The sequence below is a fragment of the Anopheles gambiae genome, chromosome 2 (assembly GCF_943734735.2).
Source record: "Anopheles gambiae chromosome 2, idAnoGambNW_F1_1, whole genome shotgun sequence".
Taxonomy (NCBI): Eukaryota; Metazoa; Arthropoda; class Insecta; order Diptera; family Culicidae; genus Anopheles; species Anopheles gambiae.
The window spans coordinates 49,367,361-49,386,988 of record NC_064601.1 but is presented as its reverse complement, the minus strand read 5'-3'; the positions used below and the strand labels follow the sequence as shown (position 1 = coordinate 49,386,988).

Here is a 19,628-nt window from a genome sequence, read left to right as displayed (position 1 = left end):
GAGAATGTAGCAATCTGTTTGGATAAAAATATTACAATTATTGTTATTTAACTTTAAATTATTATTAATTTTCTCATTGGTGTTATTCTAAATAATATTGTCATCATTTTTGTTTGTAGAGTATCCTTCAATACCTGTAGATAACAAGTACAAATGTATTTTGAGATCTTTTGTACTTCTGTCAACCTTTCAACCAGCGCACATTTGTGGCCGTCCAAAACATGCAGACCTACTTTACTGCGTGTTCCAAAGAGTTTAAAATAAAGAAAATAAACGAATAATTTAATAACGCTCCACAAATCCGACAACGATCTGGCAGCAACGAAAAAAAGCACAAAGTGGAAAATAATCGGTACAAATTTAGCGAAACAATAATGGCAAACGGATTTTACTTCGCGTTTAACGTCTGCTCGAGACCTCGTTCCGCCGACCGCGTTACAGCCGAAATTGTCTCAATATTGATAAACATCTCGGCGCTTGTTTTTCTCATCCACTCAGTAACATGTGCGACACCAAAATGTATTGTCGTTTGTTGGGGGGACCTTTGGGTGCAGATTCCACACATTTGGAGCAACGGTGAGGTATGTGCTCCACATTGGTGCTGCCGTTTTGTTGACAGTAATGTATCGTAAAGAGGTACAATTATTAAGACGCTTTTCCATCGCTATGGCTGCAATCGGTGTTTATTTTATATTTTTTCTTCATTTATTACTGGTAAATGTTTTCCCCGACCCTCGATTCTCTCTATCTCTTCCTCTTGCTGTCTGTTTTGAGATGGAAAGCACATTTCCCAGGGAAACATGTGTACTTTCGATTGAACAGTGTCGATAGAGTACACTCTTTCTTGATTGCAAATCGATTGCTCTTACCACGGCAAATTGTTGCAATTGCAGATGGCACAAAATGCTCTTAATTGTGAATAAATAAACCACACACACACATACATACACATACACACATAATACATATAGCGTCCGGAAAAAAGAGCAAGAAGGCAATCCGGGTTTGCTCCGAAATGTTTCGCCCTGCTTCCCGCACGGTCGTGGTTTTGCTGGTCGCGTGCGTGAGCTTTCGCACCGTTTTGACGAGTCCGAGTGGACGAGAAAAGCGTTTTTCTCGCGTAAAAGTTTCACCCTAATTTGGCACCCGGAAGTCTTCCACTTCTTTTCCATCGGTGGGGTCTTTTTCTCTCCGCCGCTGTTCATGCGGGTGTGGGCCCGAGCCGGGTGGGCTCACCTATAAAAATTAAACCGATAACAGACCGAAACGCTATGACCGTGATCATGAGCAATTAACGCGTGGGAGGGGGGGGGGGGGGGGGAGCTGAAAACATGGTCCCAAACGGCGGGCTTTCCCTCTGACGCAACGCCGTCCCTGCTGCCCCAAGTCGCTCCTCGCATTTCTCGGATGGGTGTGATTTTTCCGGCGCAGATCCGATGCAGATGAACTCCAACGGTGGCTTATGTGAGATCGTTTTCGCTAATTCGATAAAGCAGATTCAACGATGGGTGGATATAAAAGCGAAAAAAGCAGTCCAAAGCGATGAGCTTGCGCGCACCGCGGAAATGGGCTGCACAAGTTTTCACTTTTCTTTTTTTCTCGCCCAGTGCTGCAATGGCTACAAATGGACAAAGTAATGGGCAAAAGCATGATCTGCATAAACACGACGTTGACGATGGTTTTGTGAGTGGAACATGTGTCGGCATGATGCTCGAACGGGGTGCTCTCTGTTCGCGTCTTGCGCGTTTGCGGGCCGTTTTCCGCTTCGATGCGATCGAAAGTAACAATGGAGATCGTGGGGCTGACGACATTGCCGTGCGTCATTTATCACACTCTGCGAGGGGGCCAGATGAAGGACTGGGTTTGCTGTGGGAGGATCGAACAAGTTCTTGTTCATCGAGCAAGCAATGATCGGAAAGGATTGAAACGGTGGTCATGGCAAGAAAATAACTCGATCAGAGGAGGGCCCTCGCATTGCTTCGATCGTTTCAATTCACGTGACAATTAATGCTTGCCTGGGTCGGTCAGTGGAGCTGACCGATGGGTGAACCAATTGCTTTCATCGTTGCGGTATGCTATTGTTTGACGCTTGGAATGCGTCCCTCCCGATGCCTGCTAGGGTTGTACAAGAGTGGGTGAAAGTGTTGCTACTTTGCTGTCATTCTGACTCAACTGGCACGTGGATAGCTTGTTGTTCAGACCCTAAAAAAGAGTTGTCCAGCCTCGGTGCACCATATGGCAAAGGAAGTGAAGAAACGGATTTGCGAAAGAGGCTTTGTAAGATTTGTATCGAACGAAACGTGATTTTCCTTCCCTCATCCGTCCAATGTTCGGCCTGAAAAGGAGGGTAAAACAGGGCACAGGAACAATTGCAGGCGCTTCGATCGAATCGTACACACTCAACGTACTGACTCGCTGGCTAATCACATTACGATTGACCCGCAGACTGCGTTCGTTCACCTTGGGTAGAGGAAAACCTCCACATTCAACAGCGCAGCCTCGCTCAGTGGCCTGGGTGCGCTACGAATGGCGCGCACCGAAGGTGAAAATCATTTGTCACTGTGGAGTGTCTGTGTGTGTGTGTGATAAAAGTGGAAGGATGGAGAAATTTTTCCCGCTTGCCCACGCGTTTGGCATTCTTCGGCTGAAAAAGAAAATAATGGCCACGTTCCGAGAGAATTTGCAGAAAATGAATTGGAAAGCAGTATGTGTGTGTGTGAGTTTGTTAACTGATTATGAGAGGAGCATTATCACACCCAGAGTGTGTGGGTACGGTGTGAGAAGCAATGTAATTGTGGGCAAAATGCGGTAAAAGAAATCTAATACCTACAAACCGTAGAACATGTAGTACTAAAAAAACACGAGTAATTTTAACTAAGATCATAAATAAAATTGAAGACCTACCAGGAATAAACTTTAAAGTTTACTTTCTTCTAATAATTGAACCTTGATAATCGACCTTGTATTCACTAGTAAATGTACAAAACTATGATATGTTCCTGCCCCATTTGTTCATTTGGGTCGAATAAGGCCGCAAATTGCACTAGCGTAAACGCAAAGTTCACTACCACCTTTCACCCGACGCACACCTGGCGGAAAACATTTTATCAGCGATTTATCAGCGAACGAAGGTTAACATGCTGCACGGCCCCAGCGTGATGATAAATCATGTTCCCCTGCGCGGAGAAATTTTCCTCTCATACCAAGTTTCGAGGTCGAATTGCTGATTGCTTGCATCTAGCATTGTCGTCGGGTCCGTACGCTACCGGACGCTGTAGTGGCAGAAATTAAAAAAAAAAACAAGTACTGTTCGATCAACGTCGTGAAGACATCATCGGCCCGCATCGACGCATCGATAATCGCTTTGAACCCTAGCACGAGCCGCGCTTTCGGAAGTTCAGTTCAGTCACCTTTGAACCTGTGCGATCCGCGGTAGGATGGTGTTGCAAGGGAGCCAGCCATCTCTTAACTGCACTGACTGCACTCGTTTTTTGTTGCATCGTGTATGTAGCGTGCTGCAGTGCGGGAAAAGTATGTCAAAGTCGCGAAACAATGGTGTTGCGGGTCGAGATGCTGTGACGGCAAGCGGAAGTTCGTTGCACTTTGACGTACGATGCTGTTGTCTGCTTGGTATGCTGAGCCGTTGATCGAAAGATTCGGACCCGTTGCCGATGAAAACATTGTACAAGTTAGTGATAAGACGCATAGCACAGGCTCCTGCCCTGTTCTTGAGCCCTTTCGCATCCGAAAAGGGACCGCGTCCTGGATTACATTTTGCTGTGTTGTTGTGAAAAGTGAACTCGAATTAGTCCGACCGCATTATGATGTGGTTAGATGTTTGTGACTCCACTCTCAATCACATTCCATTCCGGGGTCTCGCATCGCACAAAAGTGCAACCTAGTTGTCACTGCAATCACACTCCGCAGTCGAGTGCAGCTACGAGCATGAAATCTTTTTGCAACGCAAAGAAAAGGGTAGAGCGAGCGAGTGGTACCATTTCTATACCAGCTCCGAGGGTTTTTTTAATGTTCCTCCCCCGGCGGGTTACTTTCTTCCGCCGGCTGCCGGCGAACTGTTCCGGCGGATGATTGGTAATCTAATGTGAGAAGAAGTGATTGTTTGTATGAGATAAACTGAGCACGAATGCATGATTCACAGGCGTGTGCCGCTTGTCTGCCCGGGCAGAATAGTTACTGGCGAAAGAAAGAGCTATTGAGGTAGTGAGCTTTTGTAGGTAGTGAGGAACCGAATGTAGCTCGTGGAGGGGTGGTAGAATATATTTTCTTTACTAATTTGTGAAATGCATATACGCATACATATGAGTGCGGTTCGGGTGGCAGAAATGTGTGGGAAACTGGCCCAGTAGCACGGGAATGGGAACGGGAACACAAGGGAATAATTTTGGCGTATGAAATGTGAGGTTCGTTGTCGTTGTTGCTGTTGAAGTCTTTCATCTTTAGTGGGCTATTCGTGGAAGAGTAGTGAGCAGCGGTTTGGAATCGTTTGAAAGGCGGTATTTTCTAGAGTTTAATTTTGTTATAAACTCTATAACTTTTTGTTAAGATCTGCTCTTCTTTTATGAAATTTTGAGACACATTAGGGTTTGCAGAATTACCTTTTTTACCAGTAAGGGCTGGACTTTCTTTCGTTAGTTCAATAGATCAGAATAGATTAGTGAATAAAAACTAAATTTAAATAGTAATTAACGAATCACCTCTGCTGTTGAAAACACATGAAATTAATGAAGTGTACCACTGGCATAGCTCACGCCTTGCCTTATGTTTTTATCATGTATCACAGGAAGCTGAATTCATGTTTTATTACACATTGGTCAATAAAAAAAGAAACAAAACGAACAAAATAATACAATTCCCTATAACTCAGCCGAACTCGTCCGGAACGGATACGCTTGTACGCGTGTAGATAAAAACAATGTTGCACAATGACGGCCCCAAAAAATACCCCCCTACGCATGACTACGGAAATCCGCGGAAAGAGTGTTAACAAAAAACAAAAGCTAAAAGTTTAATTCAATTATGCTACCATAAGACATGGCTTTCTCTTCCCTTGAAAAAAAAACAACAACAAAACGTACGCACAAAACGGCAATGCTCGCTTTCGGGATTGCAGTTTGTTCGTTTGCGACCGGCAAAAGCAAGATATGAAGCAAAACTCGTGATAGGAACTGTTTGCTGTTTTAGGTCTAGCGCTTAGAGACATGGATCGTTTTCGATTAATGCATCCCAAAATTCGTCATAATTATCCGAGCGGCACATTTAATGGGTGAGGCCGTTGCGAAGAAGCGTGAACCACCACTGCGGCGAGAGGGCAGGTTTTCAATGCATTGAAAACAATTCGACCGGTAGCGGGGCTTTGCTTCTTTAGTTTAAATGAGAATTTAATAAGTCATCAGGGGTGTTTAGAAAATAATGGCAGCAAAAAGAGCTTTCTCCAAAAAACACACCAAACGGCAAATGTGCGAAAACGTAACAAAACAATCCCGGGTAGGTGAGCGAGAGGAAGGGGAAATTAAATTAAAATCGTCCTCCTCCCTGCCTGGTGGGCTACGGTATATAATTGAAACGGTTGAGGCGCAGTTCAGTAGCAATTCGTTCTGGCCGGAAGAGGTTTTTCCTCCGAAACGTCGATCGTGTTTTGCCCTTTCCGTACATACGAGAAAGTGGTGCGCCCTTCCGGGTAACTCCTAAGGAATCAACTATATGACGATGCATTTATGTGCACATGCATAGACACACCTTTTTGACACTTGGCACTTGGTAGTTGGTGGCTGTTATGGCACGCTGTACGCTGTGTTCCTTTTTTCACCTGATGCACGTTTCGGCGTGTTTGGATTGTTTCCTTGGGGGGTTATAAATGAACACCAGCGTTTATGACTCCCACGGGATGGTCATTAAGTCGAGCGCCAGTGGTAGGGAAACACGAAAGAATGTAGTGCAATGGACACGATGCACGAACATGGCCACGGTCGCACATACCTTGACTCCAGCGGTTGCGAGCTGTGTGGAAATGGTTGCGCTGGGATGGACGAGGTAAATTAAGAGGGAAAGTGAACATATGATTGATCGAGGGCGAATAGGTGTTGGTATCATGGATGAGCATAGAATGAATCGGCAGGTGTCCAAAAACGAATTTAAATGCAGCAAAAAGTATTGGTTGTACCTAACGAAAGAGTAAATGAGTTCGTATGTGGCTATTTGCTCACGTCACAATGAATAATTATTGGAGTAGTAGTTTCATTGAATGATTTTAGTTTTACTGTTATAGAAACAAATATTATCTTTGTTATATTATCATTAGTAAATCATGACGTAATTTCTGCTTGTCTTATTAATAAACGACAAATATCAAACTATGATGCTATTGAATTGCACAATAAGTAATATTTGACGGTTTTAGTTACGGATATGAATTAGTTAGTGCATCATTCTGTAAGCAAAAATAATATAATTTTTAATTCGATGTATGTCCAAAAATCCCAAAACCATCTGTAAAGATGGCACCAACAAGCAAATTTGTTTTAAATTGTACCAAGTTTAAGAATAGTGTTCGCCACATAGGTAGATATTATTTTGTTAAAGAGAGATACTTACTTATTTACTTAAGATATACAATACAATTAAAATGAAGATGAAATAACAAATGCGGTTTCTTGAAATAGCTATTTTATGGTAATAAAACGATGATTTCAAACTAAATTGTTCAATTTAATAGCTCGATACTACTCAATACACAATACTACGTTCGCATCAAAAAGAATAGTTAGAATAAAACGTTGATTGATCAGTTATAATTTCACTGAGACGTATTTGGTTGAATATTACATTCGTTGCTTAACAATGGTATTTGGACTATCCAATTTTTTTCTTGACGTTAACGACTGCAAACGATCGAATAACGTTTTTTCTCTAAAAATTCAATGAATTTGGTAAATCGTTTGATAATTTACATAACGTTATGCTACATTACAATTAGTAAATAGTCTCGTGTATATCATACGTGTATCGTGTGTTATTTTTCCGTCTATCAGTGTTATCAACATTATTAAGCATCATACTCTTCAATATTAAGCTATTAGTTCGTTTAATGTTTAACAGTAACTGTACACTACAAGCAACAGACCACCGGATTTATATTTTTATACTTTTACCGTGCACAATGTGGTAAACTTGAAACAGCTCATGCTTTACTGCACAATTACGCGGCGAGATAGCTAGTTTCCGTCGGATATGAAGCAGCAGCACCATGGCAACATTATTTGAATAACTATTAATTTAAATTCCACCACTTCAAGTGATAGTGCCGTTGATAGCGAAAACCATCCCCAACTACTCTGGCTGACAGGCTGAGCTCAGATAGATTGCAAAACCCACCTATCCAACATTGAACTGATCGCTACACGGACCGGCGAGGAAACTGAGAGGATTGAAGGCATGAAAGAAAAAGTACATCCAATGTGAAGCCAAAGCGGATGCAACCGTTTTGTTATGCATTTGCCGTTCGAGGCGGACTTTCTTTCGCCGCGTTTTGAAATATCGGAGCAAACTGGCAGTCCTGTATGTTAAGCTGGGCCTCGCTTTAAGTGTGATGTGAAGGAGTGAGGGCGTACGCAATTGATCGTGGGAGCGAAGGTGACGTTGAGCTCTAATGACCGTCGATGGAGGTCAGTTTGGCGGTGTCAGACAATGTTTTATTGCCATTTTGATGATGGTTTTAGGGAAGCTGTAGAATATTGCGTAGTGTATAGACGGTCTCGTAGTACAGTCGTCAACTCGTACGACTTAACAACATGCCCGTCATGGGTTCGATCCCCAAATAGACCGCGCCGCCATACGTAGGATTGACTATCCTGCTATGGGGGGAAATCAATTAGTCACTGAAAGCCAAAGCCCACTAGTGGTACAGGCAGGCCTTGACCGACATCGGTTGTTGAGCCAAAGAAAAAAAAAAAAAAAAAAAAAAAAAAAAAATAGACGGATGAAAGTTTAAATTTTGTCTGGTGAAATTATTTTTCTTTAGGCACAATGTTTCTATGTTACCAATTGAATGTGTGGTTTAACTGTTACTGTTACTCTTTACGTTTCTTGTAATGGATGATTTTTTTTGTCGGAAACGAGGATCTGAAGATGGATGAACAAACACGCACGAACGATGCACTTGTCAGACACTATGAGCACAAACTACACCAATAACTAGGATAGTGTGAGAGGAGCGAACACGTCTCGGTCATCACAACTGCACTTGCGATGGTCGTCAACGTCGATCGGCTTACGTTGAATCATGGTTTGCAAGATTAATGGTTTGGAAAATAAGCGATTAACACCGGACTGGGCGTGAGAGAGTTTGCATAGCCGACATGAGTGAGGAGGAATGTTGTTGTATTTCATCAACTCCGGGTGGAGGTGGAGCCGGATCATTTGACAGAAGATTAAAGCTGGGCTTCAGGAAAGTCATACGTCCAGGATGGTTGATTGCAATTATTCAGTAAAAGAGATGCTTTTTCATGTTGTGCTGAGCTGACGGTTTAGTTCACTTGAGAAATAGAAGATCCCAAATAAATTGTTTAGTCAGGCGTGGTTTATTTTATCTCGAAAGGAAATCGAAAGTGCTCATCTAACAAATCTAGTGATACAGTGACCCATGGATGGAGAACTATTGCAGAGTAGCAATCACGAAGGGAAAGGAACCGTACGACAATTCTGGCCATTGAACCTGTACAATGATGAGCTGGAACAGTGTACCAAAAGTGCGCTAGAAAGTTTGCACGATCACAGAGGCTCCACCCAAATTGTGTGCGATTGAATTTGAAAGGGCAGTAATGAGGGAGGTCTAGAGCATTTCCATTACACTGGGCGAACGATCACCACCACCTTGACCACCGTCGGTTGCGTTGATTTATGCTCCGATTTTTACGAGCAGGAAAGTGGCTTCGGGGAGCATAGGCCAGATTTATTGCTATTTGGATAGCCGAAGCCCTTAAACATCCATCTCGATCATCGCGAAGTGCAAGCTCGAGCTCACACGGGGTACGATCGATTTATGAGTCATTGGAGTTGGGGCGGGCGGGTCAACCAGGTCATGTATTTGCGCAGCATGAAAACGGTTCCGGTAGCCACCTCGACGCTCGGAATGGTGAAGAACAAACGGGTTTGTTTTATTCGTGCTCGGCCGCTTGGCGAAAGGAAAAGTGACTGTAAAAAGGGCAAACAAGCGACTGTGTTCCAGTGCACGTGTTCGTATGTGGTGTGGCTTTTTGGCATTCTTTTCCGATTTCGTTTAGTCAGGAGAGCTGCTTCTCCTCGGAGGGCTGCGGTGTTTTGGAATACAAAGGTGCCGTTGTGGTGCTGACCGGGCTAGGTCAAGATGGGAGAGCAATTGGGCGAGAGAGTTTTTCGCGTGGAACGGAATTAATTTTGCCGTCCAAACAAAACATCCTAATGGGTCGAAAAGAACGCATTGCCGTTAGTTGAAGTAGGTAAATGTGTCTTATGCAAATATTTTTCTGAGCAATGTGCATAAATTGCAGCAAATGTAAGAGATGGTCCGACATAGTTCGTCAAGTATGTGACTCACGACTGTTCACTTTCTCTGATCGCACTGAAGTAGTGAAACTTGAAGGGTCACAAGTAAAGGAAAACAAATTGACTAGTTTGCAAACTTGTTTTCAGGGGTTTTCATAGGGCTACGATAAACTAAGTAGGATATAATAGAGGTAAAAAAAAAATAATTACAACAACTTTGCATAAGGACTTAAACTGTACATTGCATCATTTCTTGGTGGATTGTTTCTAGTTGGATATAGAAAGTATAATCTTGAGACGATCGCACCTTTATTAAGTATATGAGATTTGTTAAGGACTGTACAACTTCCTCATAAGACTTCAAAAATGCAAGAATTGCAAAATTGACAAGTATCGTGATCTTTCGCGGATATGAAGTGTATTACAAAGCTTCCCATGCTTTGTTGGTTGTTTCCCGTGATTTTTTAGGTTCGTTTTATGATTTTTTGAAACACTATAAGAGGCTATTCATGAATTCATTCAAGGAAGTAGCGACGGAAAAAGTTAGCCGCTTGCATAATTATGTTTACATTTGTGCATAAGATAGAGTACATAGATCAATGATTATTATTTTGGTTACTATTGAAAAATAATTATAACTACATTTAGCTTAACTTGAAGAAATGAGTCGTAAATTTACAATGTGTACAATACATAACTATTGCATGACTCCTAGTATATTAGCGAAATACTATATTATGATATACGATTAATACTTTAATGTTTAACACGCATGACATATATGACACCAAATTGTTGGTTGAAACAAATTTCAAAACACGATCAGCAGTGACAAAAATACTCAAAATGTGTCAATTGTTTTCCTATATTAGGTCAAACAAGGTCTGAAGAGGGCGACTATTTCCAGCTATATTTTGTCAGTTTCGTTTGTATCAGTTTTTCGAATCTGAAGTATCATTAAACTATATTTATTTATTTATTTATTTATTCATGTAACTGCCTAGCTAATTCCTAGATCAATCAGTCTCTATTATCACCAAAATTGAAAAGTAAAAGAAGGTTCATGTTATACGAATCAGTCGAGAGATTAAATAAAAATGATTAATTCAGTCGTTAAATTGCCTTAAATTGCACGATAAATAAATTTTAAAAATGTAAAAGCCTTCCTAACAATGTTGTCAATGGGCAATGGAAAGTTTGGTGCAAAGTCAATCCTAAATCACACACATGTTGCCGATGAAGTACGTCCGACCTGCCACATAATAATCGAATTAAATTGGGTGTTTTAATCTGTGAAACGTTATTATAAAGCATTTGTCAATTGCGACTTCTATAAATAACAATCATCGTGAGTTTCAATAGGCAAAAACAGTTTAACATCGTCAGCATACATCAGACAAGTATTGGTTGGAAGGTAAGTGGACTAATCGTTGATGAACAGCAAGAAAAACAACGGCTCCAACTTATTACCTCGGGGTATTCCAGATAAACTAACGAACTCCTCAGACACAACATTATCAATTTTGACTCTGTATCAACGATTTTGATAGGTATGATTTAATCCATGAAATAGTATCATATGAGAAACCTATGTGCAGAAGTTTCTTTTCAAGGAGTTTATGTTTCACACTATCAAAGGCAGCTTTCATATTGTTATATAGCGTCTCTACTTGAAATCGTTGGTCAAAGTAATGAGTACACGTTAAAACAAGATCAAATAGATTGGTAGCAGCGGAGCGTCGGGGAACAAATTCATGTTGACAGGTTACTATGTAGGAACTGCACTTATGCAAGATAGTTCTTTGTAGAGTTAATTCGAAGATTTTAGCTCTAGCATACATAGAATTAATGTCACGATAGTTATCGATTTCCACTCGTCAGGACAGGAGCCACAATCCAGCGAAGCTTTGAAGTGGCAGTTAAGGATATGCAGTTGAGTATTGAGCAGATATATATCTTGTTATAACAATTAGTTCATCATCAATGTACTGTTTCAGTACCTGGCTTCTAGTATTACAAAAAATCCTCTCAAATGTTTTCTAAGCAAAATGTACAAAATCTTTGATATTAGATATTATTAATAACAACTGATTGATGTTTTACGGATGCTGTAATTCACAACGACCAAAAAGACACATTATGGTTTATTTTTTGAATGATAATTCTTTATTTTGCTCGATTTGTTTGGGAATTTTAATTACACATTTCAACGTCTGCTCGCGGAAATGGAAGAAGACGACAAAAGATTCGCCCGCATCCGTTGTCCCGGCGCTTCAGGCCCCTCCACTGGAGCAGCAAGATGCACCGGGCGCCAACGTGAGCTGCAGATGAAATGGGCGAGTTGTTCGGGAGACGGAATTGGGAATTGAGGTTTAATAAATAAATAATTTAAATTAATTATATAAATACAAAACACGTGAACCCTTTCTGCGCTATAGCAGATTCGCTTCCGCCTGCTTGTCTAGTGGTGTGTGAGGGGCGTGTTTGTGTAGGTCTGTGTGCATGCGAAGTGTTAGATCCAGGGCACCTGGAGTGTAGACTGTTTGTTTTTGGTGTTTGACTGAATTGGTAGTTGTGGGAGGTTGTGTTGGCTCTTCCGGTTGCTTGGCGCACGTTGAACTGTGCCGGCTGCTCCAAATCGAACCGATTCGGTTCGATTCCGGCGAAGCGACGATAGCTTAATTCTAAGCGCAGACCGCAGCAGATCCGATGAGTTGTTGAGTTGGTCCCTGGATTGAAGCCGTGGAGTTAGCAGTCCCCCAAACGCCTTCACCGTGAGATGGGCGAGGTGGCTGGACCGACCCAAGCGTAAGGCGTTCTCCATTGCTTCCGTTTGCGCGACAACGTGGTTTCGCAGCTCGCAGTAGTTTCGTTTTTTTTGTGTGCGGTTATGGCCAGGGTTTCCTTTTCTTTTGAGAGGGTATTAGTTGTCGTCATCATCACCATCCACACCAGTCACTGGCGAAGGCAGTGGCTTAGTTCTTGGGGACGTGGGCACGGTAGGCGCGATCCTGCATCACCATGTCGACGGAGTTGCCGAAGCTGCGGTGGAACTGGCCGGCCTCGTGCGTGTCGAAGTCACCGTGGTTGGAGGAGTAGGTGTGGCTCTGCTGGACGTGCGGGTGCTTCACAATCTCGTAGGTCGTCTTCTCGTGTCCCTCCGGGGTGACGAGCTTCTTCAGACCGATGATGGCGGAGATGACCAGGGCGATCTTGCCGATGATGAGCGCCTTACCGGCGACGATGGCGATCGAGTGGTAGACCATGGTCAGGATACCTCCCTTGATAGCCATTGCAGCGAGGAATGGTCCGAGGTATTTCTTCATCTTCTTGCGGCCTTCCTCGACCAGACGGCCGGTTTCCTGCTGGCCGGAGGCGAGCATACGCGGCACGTTCAGCTGGAGCTGGTGTCCGTCCATGAAGCGCTGGGCCCGCTGGAACAGCAGCTCGTCGATCTTGGCCGAGGACAGCTTAGCCAGGTCGTGTTCGCCGAGCGTCGGCTCGTTCAGGGCGCGGGTGCTCGATTCACCACCGTCCGCCTTCTTCACGATCGCCATACCGTCGATCAGCTTGATGCTTGGCAGCTTGATCGCCCGGTCGGTCAGCTTGAGGGCCTGCACCTTGATGCACTTTAGCAGCTCGTCACTATCCTCGCACAGCGAGTACACTTTGCGCAGGGCGCGCACCGTACCGTCCTCGGCGGCATATCCTTGGCCGGCCACCGCCAGCACGCACACTACCGCGCACACAAACTTGAACGAAACCATCGTGTTCCGAGGGAGTAGGGTTGCTGGATTGTTTGGGGAGAGGGTGGGAGGGCGGGAAGGACAAAAAGGAGAGAGGATGACTCTTCCTTTTCTCTTGTTGCCACGCAAAGGAGACTTTGTAAAGCTGCTTCTGCTGCTGCTACTACTGCTAGATCGAACACTGGATGCACTTCCTTCCGATCTTGGCTGCTCGAAGGTATTTATACAACTGATAGCTTTCAAGGAGCTGTGGGCAGATTTTATCGCTGCTCGCAAGAAAGGGCCTGCCGGTGTCCAGCGAAGCGATAACACACATCCACACATTCTCACAGTTTTTCCTTCATGGCTGTTCCCCGCCGTTCCAATCCCCTAGCCTGTGTCTAGCGACTCGGACAAATCAGCTGACTGGCTGCACCGACATCGTCAAGAGGCATTTGCTAGAATTTTTTGGAGCGTGAAAGCTCGAGATGCATCCATACATGCACATCTGCACAACACGCACAGGCAACGAACTGCACGCCCGAAGGATCACTAGGAACGGCCGGCCGGCTGGTGCACGTTACCGATATTAGCTACGACCGATTGTAAGAGACGATAAGCGCAAAAACGGGTAGGTTTGGCGGAGGGCGAGGAGGCAGGTTTTGCTATACAATTTCTCCCCCATGGCACACGTGCGGCGAGCCGTAGTACGATGGCTGGCAGTTCGTCTAACTGCTTCACTAATTTGTGCAACATGCAAAAAGTAAACATGCCTGCAGCGATCGATGATCACTCGGGGAGGTTTGTAACCAGGGGCAAGCAAGGCAAAAAAAACATGGAAGAAGGGAAAAGATGCACGTAAAAAGAAGCAATGCACAAGCTACTTCGCGTGCTGGTGTTTGTGGGGCGGAAGGGTGGCAGAGGAAAGGCCCGAACTGAACTAATCCGATCCGGCGAGCTCTGATTCCTTCGAACGGACATGCAAAACTTTTCCCTACACACCACCCCGCTCGTCCACTAGCTTTGGTGGCTAGCCGCCTGACAAGTGATGCATTTGCGATACGGATGGTACTTTGATGTGTAGAGGTGTGCAGAAAGCGAAAAGGAAAACCAGCTAAAAGAAGGTGTTCTTCGGTAGCGCGCTATGAATTTAGGTTGGTGGGCTGCATCGAAGAGGGAAGGTGTGTAAAAAATCAGTTACACACACACATGCACACACACATGCACACACACAGACACTCTGTATACAGCACATTTGCTTACATTGATCATGGAAAAGCTCCTTATCGAAAGCTTAGGGCGTGTGATCATGGCACCTGTTCGATCACGCTTGCAACGGATTTTTACTTTTAATTCGCTCGGACGTTCACTTCATGTTTTGCGATTCTTGGCCTCGGCGGGCCATTTAGCCGCACGTGCCATGCAGACCGTGACCGTGAATTTCGCACAAACCTTCCACTTGGGCGGTGAAAGAGAGAGAGAGAGAGAGAGAGAAAGATCGAGAGAGAGAGAGAGAGAGAGAGAGAGAGAGAGAAAGAGAGAGAAAGAGAGAGTGAAGATGATGAGGTAGTTGAAGCAGCAGATAAACAACAGTTTTCACTTGGCAAGGGTTATTATTTGTAAAGCAGTAAGAAGCTGGTGTGAAGGTTGTTTCGACAGGCGTTAGATGTCACTGGTTGGCTGATGTTCGGTGAGTTGTGAAGCTAAAATGGCAGTAGCAAGAAGAAAAGTGCGATTTTATTCAGTAGCCACGTCCCTCCCCGGAAAAGCTTTGCATATTTAAAGGCGAACCGATGACCCTGGCCTAGTGGCGTGTGGAAAATGTTTGCTTTAGCTTGCATGTCGGAAATACACACGTCACAGTATCGATCAGACTATGTTTTGTTACAGTTGGATTAATTTGTTCTGTATGTTTTATTGCGTTGTCCATTACATCATTCGAGATATAATAATATCGCGTGAGAGTAGTTGAGATAATCGCAAGCTTAAAATGTTATGATTTTTTAATGATTGTCTTTTCTAGTAATAATACGTACATAACAAACAATCATTTTTCTTCGCCATTATCAAAAAATTTCCAAGAAATGAAACACAAGTCATATAATTATAAATATATTACAAACTTTAAGGTTTTTGAAGAAATGATAGCAAATTAGTGTTGAAAACAAATCGTATAAACAACTAAAATCAGCCAAAACATGAAGCAGAACAAAAACTCGATATAATAAAAATGAATAACGAAATGATTCAATGACAAATGAAAGCTGAAAAGCTAAAAACCAAATGTGTTAAAATAAATGTAGATCTGAAACAAGGAATAATACAATGTATTCATCATATGTGGAATAAAGATATTATAAATAATATTCTGCTTCTTCTATTTGGTGCTGGATAATCAGTCTCTGCTACGGGGGGACGGTCTATTCTAGGCTTGAACCCATGACGAGCATGTTATTGAGTCATACGAGTTGACGACTGTACTTCGGGACAATTACTAATATCGGGGCCCTTTACGATTCCTGCGGTAATCTTATGGTATGTTTTTTATAACCAAATTTGAATATCACTTTTTGACAGGATAGGTGAAAACTTTTGTTCAAACAAGCTTTCTTGAGGGTTGACGAATACTCAAAACACTCTTAAAATCTTCATTCAGGAGCAGAAGCGATAAAAATCAGCCTTCAAAATTCATACACCTTGGGCTAAGCCCACTTATATATTATACTCACTTAGATAGTTGCTCGAAAACTGCTATACAATGCAAACAGCTGGCAGGCTGAAATTTCAGCCTACGAACTTACAACGGAAAGGACCCCATCAAAGGAAAAATTGTGGACTACCATTAAACGTAAATCAGTTAACAACCAATAATATGCATAACCAATAATATCAATAATAAACAAATAGAATAAATAGAAGAAGCAAAGGATTTATTTAGGGGAACTTGGGACGAAATGGTCACCTGCACTATTGGCAAACTAACAGGGTTGTGATGATTTCTAGTGATTGAAAAACATCAAATACAATATTTAAGGCTCATCATGAACGTTTGATAACCTAAGATTTCAACATAAGTGTATAATTTAGCAAATAAAATGTTTAATCAAAACGATGTAATTTTCACCGTCTCGAAAATAGGCTTTCGTAAAAATTTAAAATTGAATTAGAGAAAAAAGAATGTGTATCCAGGCACATGATACTTATCTATAATTTTCGTAAAAAAGTAACCATTATAATTTAATGTAAAGTTTTTAAAGTAAAAGTTAGTAAATTGTTTCACTTGAGGCAATGGTCGTTTCAGCTTGGTGCAAAATGGTCGATATGTTTTGACATGAGCAACATGATGAGGCTGTTGTATAAGCTAAAATTGCTTCAATATACTAGCTTTACATACATGAAACTGTGCTCTATGTATACTATATCGAAAAGAAAAAAATACTGACAACAGGTGAATTATTGAAATATTCCAGCATTTTACTAAATTATTCAACAAAACACTTAAATAATAAACTTAAACTTCTTCTCTCACAATTCTACTAAGATGCAAGAGCTTAAACCAAAGCCTAAAGTCCAATATTGAGGTCCATTTTGCCCCTTTGTTTTGATGTGTTTTGACATTTCGTGTAAGACCATATTGCCCCATAGCAAGACCATTTTACCCCATACAATACATTTCAATGTATGTTGACGTTGACTTATAAAAATCATTTTAAACATATAATATTTTAAAAGTAAACTTATTATTGCTTTTCATGATTATGGCGTTGAGTGTCTAAACTAATAAGATACAAACCAATATCCTTCCTACAGGCCCATTTTGCCCTGTTTTCCCCTACTTTAAAAAAACAGGAAAACTAAGGTAGAACACATAGCTACAATGTATTAATTTGAACAACTGAGAATAACAAAAACGCTATCGTAATGAAAAAGAAACACTTCCAAAGAATATAATAATATATATATAAAAATCTGTTTTAACACCAACTGTAATGTACCGTAGCACACTCTAGTGACATTTGCATAAGAATGATGTAGATAATATTGCACACCTTTCCATCTATTTTGTTATGGAGAATGCATAAATGGTTTACTTATTCGTTCTTTTGGTCGATTTTGTATTTCTGGAGGTACAGATAAGCAAGCGTTAAGAAAGGAGCTATAAATTACAGTTAAAGCAGCTTGATATAGCGGCGCGAAAGATAAACTAACTATCAACACTGAAACAACGGTTGAACTGCTGATAAATCATTCTCTTATCTTACTTCCATTATTCTTACAGCAAACGTGCGCCCATTATCAAAAAATCGTTCTACAAACAGCTACCTCATTCGTAGATTGTAAATGCTCAGATCAAAATGATAGTTTTTGCAATAGCCAGTAGACTGTGCAGGTTAAACGGTGAATGTGTCTTTTTCATTCGGCTAGTTTACTTCTGGCAGAGACACAGAATGGACACAAAGCGATTGAATCTGTCCGACAGTGAGCTGCGACAAATTGTGAACGATCACTTCACAACATGTGACTCAGCCGACCAAGCGTACCGTATCGTACAAACTGCCCTGGAACCGTTCAGTCCCTGCCCGGAGGGGTTTCTAGCGGATCACTATGCGCTGAAAGTTACGATAGAAAGAAATGGCCAAACGGAGCTGCTTAGCTTCTTCGTCAAGTGTCTACCCACTGAGAATCCGGTGCTAAGAAGCTACCTCGAGGAGATTGGTAGCTTCCGCAAGGAAAGCAGTGTCTTGCAGCGGATAGTGGGATCGATTCAGCGCCACTGCCCATGGCGTACCGTTGCCCCACGGGTGCACTTGGCCGTAGAGGAACAACTGCTCGTCATGAACAATCTTAAGTCCGACGGGTATTCGGTCGTTAAACGCGAAGGTGGTTTGTTGGAGGTGGTATTCGTGCATCAAGCGCTAGAAACACTATCCAACCTGCATGCCTGTTCGTTCGTACTGGAACAGAAGCAGGGTAAGCGTTTGCCCGAGCTGTTTCCAACCGTGCTCAATGAAAATGCTTGGGTGCAGACGTCTACCAGCACAAGAGTGAAGGATGTGGCCAATGTTATCAAGCTGTACACCGAGCTGGTGAAGATATGCGATCACTGGCACGGTCCACGAAAACAAACCATTCTCGAGCGGCTAGCACCGCTGATAAGAAAGATTTACACGTACGTTGAACCGTCGCACGAATTCCGCAACTGTCTCAATCATGGTGATCTTTGGTGTAACAACATCATGTTCAAGTGCGATGGCCAAGGACAGCCGATCGGTTGCGCGCTGGTAGACTATCAACTGTCACGTTATGTGCCACCGGCGTACGACATCAACCTGTTGCTGTACCTAACGACCAGTCGTCAATTGCGAGACGAGAATCTATCTGTGCTGTTAGACCATTATTACAAGTGTTTCGTGGACACGCTGGAACGAAATCAGGTGAATGCGAGCGAGATTTATCCTCGCGAAACGTTTCTTCGGTGCTGCGAGCATTACAGACTCGCAGGGCTCATCCACTCGACGATTATCAGCGGTGAGGTGACTCTGCCGAGCAAGTTTTTGGAGGAAATATTCGGTGACCTGCAGAGTACGGCTAGCTTTATGCCGGACACGAAGGTGTGGATTTGTGTAAAGGCTTTCCAGGCAGACGAACGCTACCGGAAGCATCTGATAGAGTTGCTAGATGAACTGTTTGCTTATGTGTAGAATGTAGCTGCGAAGAAAGTGTGTGACGTTTTCATTTATGCAAAAGTATTAAATACATCTAGAAGAAAATAGTAGACCATATGATGAAGTGAACGTGTTCCCGTGGAAATAACTTAATTGAAAACAATGAAAGAAGCTCTAAAAAACACAAATATTAAATGCTAAAACACTCTGCATGAAAAAAAAACTAATTTCACTTTCATCTATAGTTTAGAGATTAAAAATACCAGGAACGTAATAACTTTCTTATTCGAAGCGAAAGGTCATTGTCGTGCTAACGCCACTGGGTAAAAAACCCAAACCTCGACGTCTATGCAAGTGGCTGTTGCAGCGCTGTGTGTGTGCTTTTTTGCTGCAATCCATTACGAAACATCGTTTTTCCAGCCATTCATCCGTTTCCCTTTCGGAAAGCAAAAGTGTCCGTGTTTGCAACCCTTTCCGCGGCAACTTCCTGTTCCACCAAGTACTACTACCAGCTGACCAAAGTGACTTATAGCGTTCAGTGAGCAAAGCTGCAAAAAATAGGAAAACACAGGAAAACAGCATCATAACCTCTCTTTTGGGCCCTTTTAGAAAGCCCAACAGCAGACGTTCTGCCATTGCACACTACCCACAGGTCCGAAGGTCTGTGTTTGACTAATCCCAATGCGACCAATGCGAA

The 19,628-nt window shown here is 42.6% G+C and overlaps 2 protein-coding genes across 2 annotated transcripts; one reads left to right on the top strand and one right to left on the bottom strand.

Annotated features, from left to right (window-relative positions):
• Positions 1–11,683: 11,683 nt before the first annotated feature.
• LOC5667634 (uncharacterized) lies at positions 11,684–13,480 on the bottom strand. Its single transcript, XM_001688362.3, has one exon. The coding sequence runs from the start codon at positions 13,305–13,307 to the stop codon at positions 12,516–12,518; it is 792 nt and encodes a 263-aa protein (XP_001688414.2). The 5' UTR covers positions 13,308–13,480; the 3' UTR covers positions 11,684–12,515.
• A 4,134-nt stretch (positions 13,481–17,614) lies between these two features.
• Positions 17,615–19,060, top strand: LOC1273957 (uncharacterized). Its single transcript, XM_313011.6, has one exon. It carries the CDS (start codon positions 17,621–17,623, stop codon positions 18,965–18,967), a length of 1,347 nt encoding a protein of 448 aa, XP_313011.6. The 5' UTR covers positions 17,615–17,620; the 3' UTR covers positions 18,968–19,060.
• Positions 19,061–19,628: the final 568 nt, after the last annotated feature.